This window comes from Pseudopipra pipra, chromosome 1, assembly GCF_036250125.1.
Source record: "Pseudopipra pipra isolate bDixPip1 chromosome 1, bDixPip1.hap1, whole genome shotgun sequence".
In the NCBI taxonomy this organism is placed as follows: Eukaryota; Metazoa; Chordata; class Aves; order Passeriformes; family Pipridae; genus Pseudopipra; species Pseudopipra pipra.
The window spans coordinates 118,839,384-118,852,316 of record NC_087549.1 but is presented as its reverse complement, the minus strand read 5'-3'; the positions used below and the strand labels follow the sequence as shown (position 1 = coordinate 118,852,316).

The following is a 12,933-nucleotide window of genomic DNA, read 5'->3' as shown; positions in this document are numbered from 1 at the left end:
GACATTTGCAGCCACAGAACCTCCAGGGCTTCGGCTGTATCTCTAGGACAAGATTTTCTCTTTGTTTGGGGTCTGCATGGCCACTGGGGGAGTCGCTAACGGAGATGGCACTGCCATGTGATGAGGGACACAGAAGGTACACCCGCACCGACCTACTCCAGCTGAGCTCTGGGGAGCTAGTAATGCAGTAACTGCTGGCCAAGTGGTATACAAGTATGGGTCTTTAATCCTCTCTGCAGCAGCCTGGGAGGCCATCTACACAGACAGATTTTCTGCTACAAACCATGACTTCAGTGGCTTTCAAAATCTGTCCTGCCCACCTTCTTCTGACCGACTTTGAACACTATCTTAGCTTCCTGTCTCCTGCGCTTTCGATATTGCCACTGCATCACAAATCACTGGCAATGGATAAAACAATCTCTTACTAACGGTACTTTTTTTTTTTAAACCTCTCCTGGAAGTCTTATTACAGATTTGATGAATTTCTATCTGATGCACTACACCAGTCCTCCCACCTGACAATACCTGCAACAGCTTTTGGGGAATCTGCTCAGTTGCTTTCTGCACACTGATATTTTTTTTTCCTTGCTGTAAGAATTGTTTTAGAATCTTATAATTAAAACTTTCTATCAAAATTGCATTAATTTTTTCTTTGTGTAGAAAAAGTAGCCAACAGTGGTCTACTAAAGAGTACATGGTTTAAAAAAAACACCAAGTATGGAAGGCTGTTTAATTAGGGAAAGATGGTGAAAAAAAGCAAAACAATTTACAGAAAACATGTAGTTTCATTTTTCATAATCTATTTTCATAAGAAGTACCGGAATGTTTTAATAAAAAAATAATTTTCCATTTGCCAAAATTCTGAACACTTTTTTAAAAAGAATCTTTTCCCCAAAGCAAGAGGTAGAGGGAAGAGTTAGCAAAAAGACAAAATCCATGGTGAAAAACTTTGGCATAAAATTTTATTTCTGCTAAATCTAGGTAGCAGTGAAGACTACCTTTTTCATTAGAAGCTCTTCTTAAAGCAAGGTGTTTGCTGGCATGTTATTTCGAAAACCAGCACAGTAGGATGACTTCATTAATAAATGGGCATAAAATCCAGAGACTAGGAAGTCTCAGAATGAGTGACAAACCCCCATGCGGTATCTGATTTCTTTGCCAAAGTAATGAAGGTTTTTAATAAAGGTCAGGGAGAAACAATCTCTGAAGACAGCAGTGTATCTACCCTCTATATGTTTACTCTTTTATTTCACCCCTTTACAGTAAAAGGCAGACCTTAACACACACACACGCACACACAAAAGGAAACAACAACCAAAGAGGAGGGAAAAAAAAAAAAGAGCCTGAAATTTTAGTTACACCACATGTGGTTTTCATTTGTGAAAAATGAACAAGCTGTTTGTGGTTAAACTGTCTAATCTGCTGTTATCAATCTAGCGCTGCATTCAAGATTTACAGGATACATCAGCTTCTGTGCCACATTAGCTGTAAAAGGGAGAGGGGGTGGGAGGAAAAAGGAGGAGGAGAGAGTTTATCCTGAGGAATAATATTTCCAATGCAGCCACACTCACACTACATCTGGTTGTGCTGGTAGCGGCAGTTAAATTGAAATATTTCACAGCGTGTGTCAGAAACATGCAGAATGGTAATTATGACAGATCTGATTAAGCCTGAGTGCCACTAGCTCCCTGGCCAGCTCCGGTTGTGCAGGTGTGACCTTGTGCGTGCCTGCGTGTGTAAATAAAATTAATTACAAGCGAGAGGGCGAAGGCTTCGGTGACATCACAAAGCGGAGAAACTCCCAAGGGGGAGACCTAATGGAATATTTTCCCTCAGTCTAATAATACAGTTCATATTGACTTGAGGTAATTAGTGGGATCATTAAAGCAGTTTTCCCGGCGTATTTGGCTGCCTGATCAGATTAGTGAAAATGTTCTTCAGAACAAGCCCTGTGTGGTCTGCCAGAGAAGGAGGAAATAAAAAGCAACAAAGCATATTTTGGAATGATAAGCAGCGCTGGACTTTTTGCATGGCATTTTGCAGGGCCAGTCCCGGGAGCCTGGGTGCCCGACTCTCCTGACTGATTCAATCTTTCATCCCAGGTGCACGTGCTCCTGCTGCACGTCACCTGAGACTTCTTAATTTTTGTTCCTCTATAGTTCAAAACTATGCCATGCCTATCCCTCAATGCTTAAAAAAATCAGATAAAAGGCTTGTAGGACTGCTAGCCTTAGAAGAACTACATTAACATAACTGGGGGAAGGAAGAAGAAGAAATATGTGATCATCTCCTCCCCAGGTCTCCCCAAAAATCCAAAGGAATCAATAACATTTTCATTTCCTAACGAGCTTACCTCAGCAGATAAAAAGGGGGAAAAAAAAGCAAAAAGTTTAACTACGATATAAAGTCTTCCACAGTAACAGAACACAGAGCCCTAATCAAGAAATGGACCATTTGTTTAAAAACAGTCTATTGAGCATGCTCTACCTTGCAAATGGAATATGCCAAGCTCTGTCACAGATGGCAAGCTTTGACAGTTCCCATCCGTAGCGTCGATACTCGACAGTTCAGCACAAGATCAGTGACATTCTGTCTCATTAGAGCCACGCTAATTATCACAGCTAGTTTCAGGGGAAACCATGTGTTGCAATGGTCAATTTGAAGGAGTCTGTGCATCAACAAACTGGTAATAAGGATCAGACACCTTATTATATGACAGCATGCTGCCTATGATCTGATTTACTGAATCAGAGGTACTGAGGCAACACTGAAGCCTGATGGGTTATGGAATCGTGTGTACACAATTGTGTTGCTGAAGTATGCTTTAAAAATAAAAGGGAGCTACATAGAAACAATACAAATAAAAATTTTAAAATGGTGAAGTTATAATGTGGAGTTTTTTCATTTGTCATTAAGACATGCAGAGATGTTAGAGATCTTGTCAGCCAGTTTTATCTTTAATCAAATCATATAAGATAAATAATTCAAAATGAAAGCTGCAAAATTATGGATTATGCTAAATTATAATTCATTCCATACTCTGATTTTTCAGTTTCAATAACATGTACCAAACATTCCTTATGTTGTGCCGTCTTGCTGCTTTAACATAATTTTATATTTTGTAAAAAGCTTTCTCTTCTTGGCTTTTTTTTTTCATTTGTACATTTAATGACTTAAACTTGCATTTCTCCTTGGTTCTCTCACACATTTATGCTCTTTCCACCAGACAAAAACCATCCAACCAAGACCCACTCTCCCACTTTGCTGTTTCTGGACACCTGTGGGCTGCATACTGCCAGGCACTGAGCGGTCCCAGCCCCAGCGCCTCCCAGGGATGCGCCGCAGTCTGTGGCCACAGGAGCGTTAAGCATTAACTCCCAACTTGCACAGGGCAGGTGTGCATTGCATCCCTCCAGGGAAGCTCTCCTTAGGGCTCAAACACACTCCCTTTCCTGAAGTTGCTACCAGTCCTTTAAACGGTAGTGTTTGAACAGCTCATTCTGCCACCTGCCTGGCTGGGAACCTCTAGCCGTGGCCGATTTGACCCCATGTGTAAAGCAGGCTCAGGAAGCACACTTTCTCATTGATGTGTCAACAAATCCAGCCTTTACCTTATGTGTTGAAAGGGCTGCCTGGCCCCAAGGAGCTATTTTGAAGAGGTCAATATAATCCTCTTACCAGTTAAGTATTTTCCATTCTGTACCTTTTTCTTTGGCTTGAATTATTTCAGGTTTTAATGCCTTTTTCCCCCCTCCTCTATGCTGATTTACATGGGCATGCTGATATGAACCACCTTGGAGATTTTAAGGTGGCTTCTCTTCAGTGCATATTTGTTGATTCAAGGAGTTGCTGTGTACTCCTTACTGGCGGGAACCCAAGGCTCACTGAAGTTAACCCACTCAACAAAAATCTTACCAATAATGTGGGATATGGTCAGGATCAATGCCAGCCCTTTTTCAGGTCTACCCAGATCAAGTGATGAGAGTCAACTAAACTTAATTTTTATACCCACTTTCTGAGAATTAATTTAAAAGAAAAAAAAAAAACAACAACCAAAAACCCAAGTAAATTTCCTGAGGTTTTAACCTTTATTTCTGAGAAGAGATGTTGTAAAAGAGACTAGGACATGGGGCAGAGGAAGGACCTGGAGCATTCATTTTTTCCCCCCAATGGAAACCTGAAAATCTTTTTCCCTCCAACCTGGGCAAGACAGAACACACTATGACTGTAACTTGATATTTTGTGAAAGAAACAAATCAGCTCTATCTGCCAAGTTTCACAGTTTCACTGAATGACACGCTGCTTTATGGGGCAATTCTTGATTGCATGCAAAAGCCCATCTCGCTCTCTCAGTTCACACTCTTCCTCTCCCAACCCTGCTGACACCCGATCCCATCCCAACTCCTGCTGCTCATGGCACCTCTTCAACTGCCAGAGCAATCACCCCCAGGCAACGAGGAGGGAGGAAAATAAAATTAAAAAATAATAAAAAAATAGATGCTGTTGTGTGGTGTACTTCTGCAGCTAATATTTTCTAACTTCTATTTTGCCTTTGTACCAGGGCAAAAGTTTATTTCCAGGTTGTCCTGTGAAACGGCAGACCTCAGAGTACATTGTGTTTCCACCTCGCGTCTCCCTGTGCAGCATCCCTCCCCACTCCACAGAGAATCCATTGTACACGGAGGAAGGGGGGGGGGGGGGAGAAGGTTTTGAAGCCAAGATTTAAACCCAGGAAGTGACTCAGCTGCTCTGAGGGAGACAAAGGCAGGAGAGGACTTGACAGAGACGCTTGGTGACAGGTGAAGGACTGAGCCCCTCCTGCCCCCCAGACTGGACCCCACTGGGTAGCCTGAGGTGCAGTGCCCTGAGGAAACAGCTTTGGAAACAAATTTCAGGATCCCCTCCTAAAGCCACATTATTACCAGAGGGTTACTCTTGGTGATAAAAAGGTTTCTTTTCCTCTCACTGGAAAATAGTTGAATAGATTGTTCTATATCTGCAGTAATGGCATGTTACATCTCCGTGCCAGATCCACAATACCATGCTTGTTCAGTGTGGGAAGCTGTTTAAAAATGACTTTCCTATTAGGGTATATAGCTTAGTCTCTAGATGGAAAAACCCAGATCAAAGATATAGCATTTATAAAACTGCTGGTTAAAAAGATAAAAATGAGATAACACACATCAATTTTTCACTATAAATCTCTAGGTTTACTACAACATTAAAATTTCCAGTAAAAGCAGGGTTTTATATACCTGAACTCTAATGGCCTATTCCGAAAATATTTATGTCAGGAAAAGCATGGTATTTACATGCCAAAAGCAATTTTAGTGCCAATGTTTAGCATTCCCTTCCCATTTAACTCCTTCCCATCTACTCATGAGCGCTAGATGCTCTGCCTAGTGCCTACCCACTAGATCTTCCCATGCAATCTCTTGGAGGGGGATGCTCTGGGTGCATACAAAGGGAAAAAGTCAAACACTTCTAATAAAATACCACTGCACAAAATGCTTGCCTGATGGCTTAGGGTGGACTCTAGCATGGTCCGAAATCAGTGATTTTATCTACATACTTCGCATGTGAAACTGGTTTCCAAGGGGGCTAACTGCCTCACCAAAGTGAAAGGCAGGGATGGAAGGACAGGAAATTGGGCCACACAATGCAACAGCTCAGAAGTAACAGGTCAAAATTCTATGTAATTAGATGAGGTTTCTGAGGTATGGGTAGTACTCTATTAGATTTATTCTAAAATTAAAATCAAAGCATGAGAGCCAAGTGTCTCACCTTCTACATATAGGCATTTTTATTTGGTGAGAAGGGAGGGCATTCGGCATCTATGTGGTCATGAAGAGCCATAAGCAAAATTGACACTGCAGAAGAGTATTGATTTCACCTGTTTATTCTACTATAAAGTAAACTTGTTAAGGTAAATAGTGCAGGCTAACAGCCTTACACTGTAGTGCATGAGACTCTCAGAAGTATGGAGCTTGATATTACTTTAATTCAGTTTTTGCAAAATGTAGTTTCCTAAATTTAAGAAGCATCTGTAAGCAGATTTTCAGCAAAGTTTTGCTTTCTTCCTTGCTCAGGCCTAGCATGGGCAGGCCACAGCTTTTCGGGATAAGCCATAATATAAATATAACTTCTCAAAACACAGCAAACATACAGAAACACTACAAGTCCCTACTTGCCTTATCTCTCAGGGCTCTTAGGTTGGGGTTTTTGTTTGTTTGTTTGCCTGCTTTTATGGAATAAAATTAGATTTCAGCATCTGTCACCATCAAGAAAAAAACTCATCCCTGGCTCCCACATGAGAACATCGTAACCACTGCACAGTTACTGAACCATGATGCCTTAATGATCATTACACAAATCAACCTTTTTTTTTTTTTTTAAATAACAAAATTAAGAACATTCTTCCATAATTACTTGACTCAGACTGTCAGGTCATAAATTTAATAAAAATCCAATATGATGAAACATATCGTATCATAAAAGTAACGTATGCCATACAATTTTATATATGTGTGGATTCTTTTGATTTAGACTTATTCAGGTGTGCTGATTAGATTTTAGCAAATAAAACTGTTAGCATTGCCATTCTATACTGAAAAACAACAACCTGGGAGTAGAGACAAAACACTTGGTAAACCTTTCTCTTTTCCTTTTGCATACATTTTTCCAAAGCTTTCTTTTCAACATAATCTAAAAAAAATATGCAGGCCTATTAGACAGACAACTTACAATAAAAACATAAGATCTGAAACACTGATATTAGGTGCTTTGTCAATTATAGTTCTAAAACTCCCCAAAGATATGATGTATTCCAGGAATTCAAATTATAGTATCTTCCTTAGCTCCTCAGTATAACCATATTAAATTTAAAAATATATATTTTTAATTTAACAGAATTTGAATTTACCCGGTACATAATGTATCCATCCTTAAAAACACAGAAACATAAAAAAATATACAGAATACATTCATTTCTACGTGGAAAAAGAATTCAACATTTGAAGGAATGTCCTAGAGCTAAGTCCCCAAACCCGTTCAAACCCATATGCCAGACAGTCCTTATCTTTGGGAAAGCCAACAAGCTGCCAGCAAAGTGCAAACCTCTGCCTGATCCTGTCACCGTGTCCTTGTCCTGTGCCATGACCTCTGTCACACTGGGCCCTGGCAGCCAGCTGGCTTGTTGAGCATCAGGTCCACACCCGATTCTCCATCACTCAGAAGGATTTAAAACCAAAACTGTTAATCAAAGCATTATCTTCTAGTATGTGTCCTCCTGACTTTTCACTATAACTGGAAGAGATTATCCCAGGATTTCCAGCTCTACTCTTGCCAAAGGCACTAACACAGCACAAGGGAAGATGCTCTTTTTTTACCTTGGCTCTACTCAAATAGAAACTCCTGTAGCACATCATTTAATAGCAATCCTGTACTAAGTGCTCTAGTCAGCAGAACATTATCTGCAGTCTCCTGGCTCAGGCAAGCCCAGCCACCTTGCAGATGCTGGCTGCTTAGACATGCAATCTAATGATGACCCAAATCAGTTCCTTAAAAAAAAAAAAAAAAAAAAAAAAAGCCCTCCAGCAAACAACAACCTTTGTCCACTCACAGCGCTGGTTTAATTCACATACTGTTTTATGCCATAACTCTAGAATACACTCAGAAGTTAATCAAGTTTTTATCTCCAAAATAAGATAAAACCAGCAATGTTCAATTTTAGCCATTTTAGAAAACAAAACTGTTAACCAATGCATCTCTTTCTAATACGTGTCCTTCAGACTCTTCACTATAACTTGAAATGATTATCCCAGGATCTCCAGTTCTGAGCATGGACCTAATATCCGCAAATTAAAACAATATCAGCAACAGATCTTTCTCAAGAGATGTTCTCTTAGAGAATATGTTTGGACAAGCCTCTTTTTTTTGTGCAAGGGAGACTTTTTTGTCCCAGGAAATATTTATCTGTACCACTGACAAGCTCCAATGCAGAATTTTTTACAATACAGGTATCTCCTTTAATATATGTGGTGTTGCTACATATTTAAAACTTATTAATTGGGTGACTAGTAGTCAGTTAGTTAGAGAAGACTCAAATACATCCAGTTTACCTATGAGGTTACTTCTGCGAAGCAGCTTTCTACTATAAATGACACTTTGTCTAACTACAGACCTGAAAGTTTGTTTGACATATAAATTAATACTGCTTTGCTGAAACTGGGGAGAAAAATAACCTCTGGCAATATGACTATAATCACTATAGTAAAAGGGAAAAGAACTACATGTTTGGTGTTGTTTTCTATACTTGGTAGCAAAGTTTGTACAAGAATCTAAATGTTATACCAGTGCTCAAATAAGCCTATACTACATCCTCTGGAAGCTTTTGGGTTTCACTTTGATTACGTGTCCCTTTTAAGGTCAGCATTGGAAGAGCTGTCCCACCTCGAAATTTTAAGGCTTTGCACTTAAATAAATATACTATCACACAAACCAGATCAGAACAAAATTATGCGGGCTGACAGACTGGTTTCATACTTTAGCTTTGCAGAGAACTGCAGTGGAAAGGGGAAGGTGCAGAAAACGGACAGTTCTCTAACCCCAAGTCTTGACATGTAAATAAAGACATCTGAGGAGCACACAGGTTGGAAGTTGCTGCAACATTCTATCATAATTAGAAACATTTCAAGAGCTCTGTAATTTCCAATCAAAATTACAGTAATTTCCGATATACAAGCCATGATTCATGACAGAATTTTTACATTCCATGGGAGATTATAGTGGCCTGATGTATGACACACTGAATACAGCACTAACATAAACAATTCAGTTTAATGTTTAAACAGCACTTGGTGTTTAGAATCCCACAATAAAAGAAACATATTATTGTTGAAATTATCACTTTGACAGTGATTGAAGGGTAAGCAGGCATGTGGCCTATAAAGCTATAATTTTTACAGTCCGCAGCTTGAGTTTAATCATTTTGATATAACATTTCCAAAATATCCCTTTAAATGCTCCTTACACCATATAACTTAAGAGACAACATCCTTTCTGTACAATGAAGTGAACTCCAAAATGTGAATGATGTAGAAGTCAAACATTAAAGGCTTGTTAAAAAGAAAACCAGCATTAAAATGCTGACGGCCTAAGAAACAATGGTCTAACTGAGCATCATAAGCTTTTCCCGGAAGATGCTGAAATTTTCTATGAAGCAATTTTAGAAAAGTAAAGGAGTAGTGGATTAAGTGGACTTAACATTTAATCTAATGTGAAAATTCAACATTGGTGCCTTTGCCATTTCTTTGAGTTTTGGTCTAAACATGGTTCTAGCCTTTCCATTTTTCTGTATGTTTTTCCTTTACTTCTTGAGTACATTCTCACTTAAATCAATGCTTTTGCATACTTCAGTGATCTTTCTCAGAAGACATGTCACTTATGATAATCACACTCAAACAGTGCTTGCTGATTTCCCTCTTGCCACTAAACTTGACAGAAACTCTTAATCTGAAGAAAACAGAATAGGAAACCACACAAGAAAGGCTTAAAACTGAATATGCAATATATATGTATGCACACACGCAATAACCAAGCAGACATCATATTCCACAAAGACTATACATATTTTCTCAGATATAACTTGTATGTATAACTGTAATTTGTTGGGGTTTTTTTTTTGGGGGGGGGGGTTGACATGGACAGTGCTGTCCACCTTCCATGCACAGCCTCACCAGTGGGTCTGACTAAATATTTTCACAAAAAACCAGAACCCCAGGAACTCATTGCAGCACATGTAATTGCAAAATACCAAAGCCTTGAGATGCATTTGGCAGCAATACACAGACCTTGCCCACAGCTTTTGCCACGTACACACCAGCAAAGAACTCATCAACCTGATGCCATCTGAGCCGCACCAAGACCCATGGGTGCACAGGGAAGGTGTCTGGCTGGTGGGGAAAAGGGAATGAGACATCCCGGGAGGCCGCTTCGCAACCCTGCTGGTCCAGGGGAACCAGATGTTACCTCCGGACTCAGCAAGGAGCTCCAAGTTGTGGTATTGGGCTGATATGCTGACCCGGCCACTCACTTTAACTCACACAGAAATAGATCAAAACTGGGGCAGGGGCAATAATTGCACAGGACACAGAGTTCTTTACGTCCTGGGAGCTTTACCTGGCTTTTGGTTGCCGCAACCTTTGCAAACAGTGCTTGAGACACCTTAGCTCTCTTCATTTCCTGCTGAATCTCATCATAAATGGAAGCATTAATGTTCATGGAATTGTTTTCTGGTTTTCCATTCCTCTCTGTAGCAATAGTAGCAGTTTTGACCTAGAAAATATGAGACATTTTTCATTGTGAAAAAGTTATTTTCCTCTCTTTCCCTCCCCAAGTAGTTCCTCTTTGCATGTTATTCCTTTTATTCAATCTTTCTCTGATATTCTTTCAGCTTTTCAGAGACTTAAAGTTGTATGTTCAAGCGACTGGGAAACAAGAAAATTCAGCACATTGTAACGGGTGAGTGCATCTGAAATATGAATTATCACTAAGTGACCACTGCGAATTTCAATGCCATAAAACAAATTAGGTGGAAACTTGTCAAACAGTCTTGTAGAGACTTTTTAAACTTTATGTGATTTCTTTGCCCCACACAAATAAAATAAAAATTGTGAATGCAACATAAAAGAATCTCTAATGAAAAAGAAACCTGAGAGATATATCTTGATTCATCTTATGTCCAGTACACTCAAATGCATGATAATGTTGAAAAGTTGTGGCTTTAGACTGAACTTTTAAAAATATATCTTATCAGTTTAGTTCTTAAGCTGTTTTTAAGAAAGAGATAATTTAGAATAATGCAATACTTTAACCACTCTTTCATGAAACCAAGATAAAACTTTGTTAAAACTATTGATTCTAGTTGTATTTCACTTACATACATCAAATATTTATTCTTCTTGCAGTCCAGGTTAAATAAACACCAAACACACGTAAACAAGACAGAATGATTACGGTACCACCTCTATGCTGCATCTGCAGCATTAAGGAAAACAACAAAAAAATACATTAGTAGTGACATGACATGCAGGAGACTATCCTTTCCTTCCTCCTCTGGAAATGATGGAAGTGCTGTTTCAACACCAAGCATCATCCCACCAAGGTTAGAGTGCAGTTTCTGCAATATCAGTTGAGAGGTAAAAAAAATCAGCAGGTACTCAGCTTATCCTACAATATTCTCAGTAGTTAAGGATAACGTCTGTCTTTAGCAGTTACTCTTCTAATGCTTGCCCAGGATTAGTGAACCTAATAAACCACTAATCCTAAAGTGGACCAAACAAAAGGAAAAACTGGATTTCTGCCAAGAACCTAGAAGGTGACAATGCAAAATCAAACCTTTACATTTCAATTCAAACCTACTGATTCATATTGAGGTTGTTGAGAGCTGAATTAATTTAGTTATTCAAAAGTTACACATCTAGTTTAAGACAGTCATTTAACCTAACTCTAAATCTAGTGGACAGAGCCTGGCATTTCCAGAAGATGATTCAGCCTACTCTTAAGTACATGTCTAAACCCACACTTTCACTATCAGTTTGATCCAGTGCAAGTCAGCATCTTCCTGTGCTCTGAAGTCCCTTGAGGTTCAAAGGGAAATCATGACAACATGATAATTCATTTTCTAATCTCACTCTCTATGAGCTTTCATATGTCACAGGTCTCACGATACGAGAGTCAAAGGGTTTGAGTGAGAGACATACTTAGGCAAATCAGGAGTCCATTTTTTCCTAGAAGTGCTGTGCTCAATTTGTGCTAGCTATCCTCCATAGTGCTTTAAAGATAAAATAATCAAGCCCAGAAACTGGGAGTGCACGCCACTTTTGTCGAGCCTGATTTGTCTATCAGGTTGTTCAGGAGCTGCGCTAACATAAGCCCATTAACTGCAAGGGGCAATACTCCAGCAAGAACAAGGTGTTCACAAGCATTTCCCCTTGCCTCCATTCTGGCAGGCATTAGCACTTTCTGGGATCTGAAAACAGGGGTCCTAAATAAAAAGGGAAATGAAGAAAACCCCCATAACGTGGCATACACTTTAATCATATGATTTGCTTTCATCTGAAAACAACTGGCACTTTGCAGCCATGCCCTTTTTCTGCAGTGTGACATTTTACCAGCGACACTGCAGCAGAGGATGGCCAAACCTGGGCCAACAGCTGTTTAGAAACATTTGAGGCAGTGGGCATCATGAGGAGCAGCAGCACAAAACTCTCCTTCCCACTGCAGAGCAGGAAAAGGCACAGCTCACACTGGGCAAATCATTATGGAGCCGCAAGAGAGGTGCATCTCCTGAGCATCATACAGTGAAATCATTTAAAAATACAAAATCAGTGGCAAATTTATAACCTTTAGATGAGAGTGACTTGCCAAAAGATAACTGACAACCAATGGGGATGTTAAACACGCAACTAGAAACAGACTTCTCTGCGTGCATGTAAAAATCAGGCTAAGCTAAATTAGAGAATGAAAAAGTGATGGCTTTGTCAACATGCCTTCTTGGACCTCAAGTTTAAATTATGACAAACAGATTTCAGCCCTTCCCCAAACAAATAATTTTAACTTGTAACTAGTCTTTGAATGACCCAATGGGAAGATAAGAAGATGAAGGTATTCAGCTCGCATACACAAGTCTTTTGGGAAGGAAACACTTTGCTCTTGTGATCCTGAACAAATGTCTCTCTTCTATAAGCACACTACCTTTTTGATTGCTACTCAGCTTCAGAAGGCAGCTTCACATTGCAGTAGTACTTCATAGACCACTTAACTGAGCTCTGAACACCCAGATCATCAAAAAACATCACACACCACGCTGGAGACATAATTTAAACTATGCATCTTGGTCCACACTTCTCAATGTCCAATTTAATACGGATA

The 12,933-nt window shown here is 39.5% G+C and overlaps 1 protein-coding gene across 8 annotated transcripts in view; it reads right to left on the bottom strand.

The window, feature by feature from the left end:
* SATB1 (SATB homeobox 1) overlaps positions 1-12,933 on the bottom strand; it is a 92,316-nt gene that overhangs the window by 16,612 nt on the left and 62,771 nt on the right. For all 8 annotated transcript variants that reach the window (XM_064673388.1, XM_064673419.1, XM_064673380.1 and 5 more), the window contains one exon: positions 10,180-10,335. In XM_064673388.1, the coding sequence (XP_064529458.1) occupies positions 10,180-10,335 (156 nt within the window). The remainder of the gene's footprint in view (positions 1-10,179; positions 10,336-12,933) is intronic.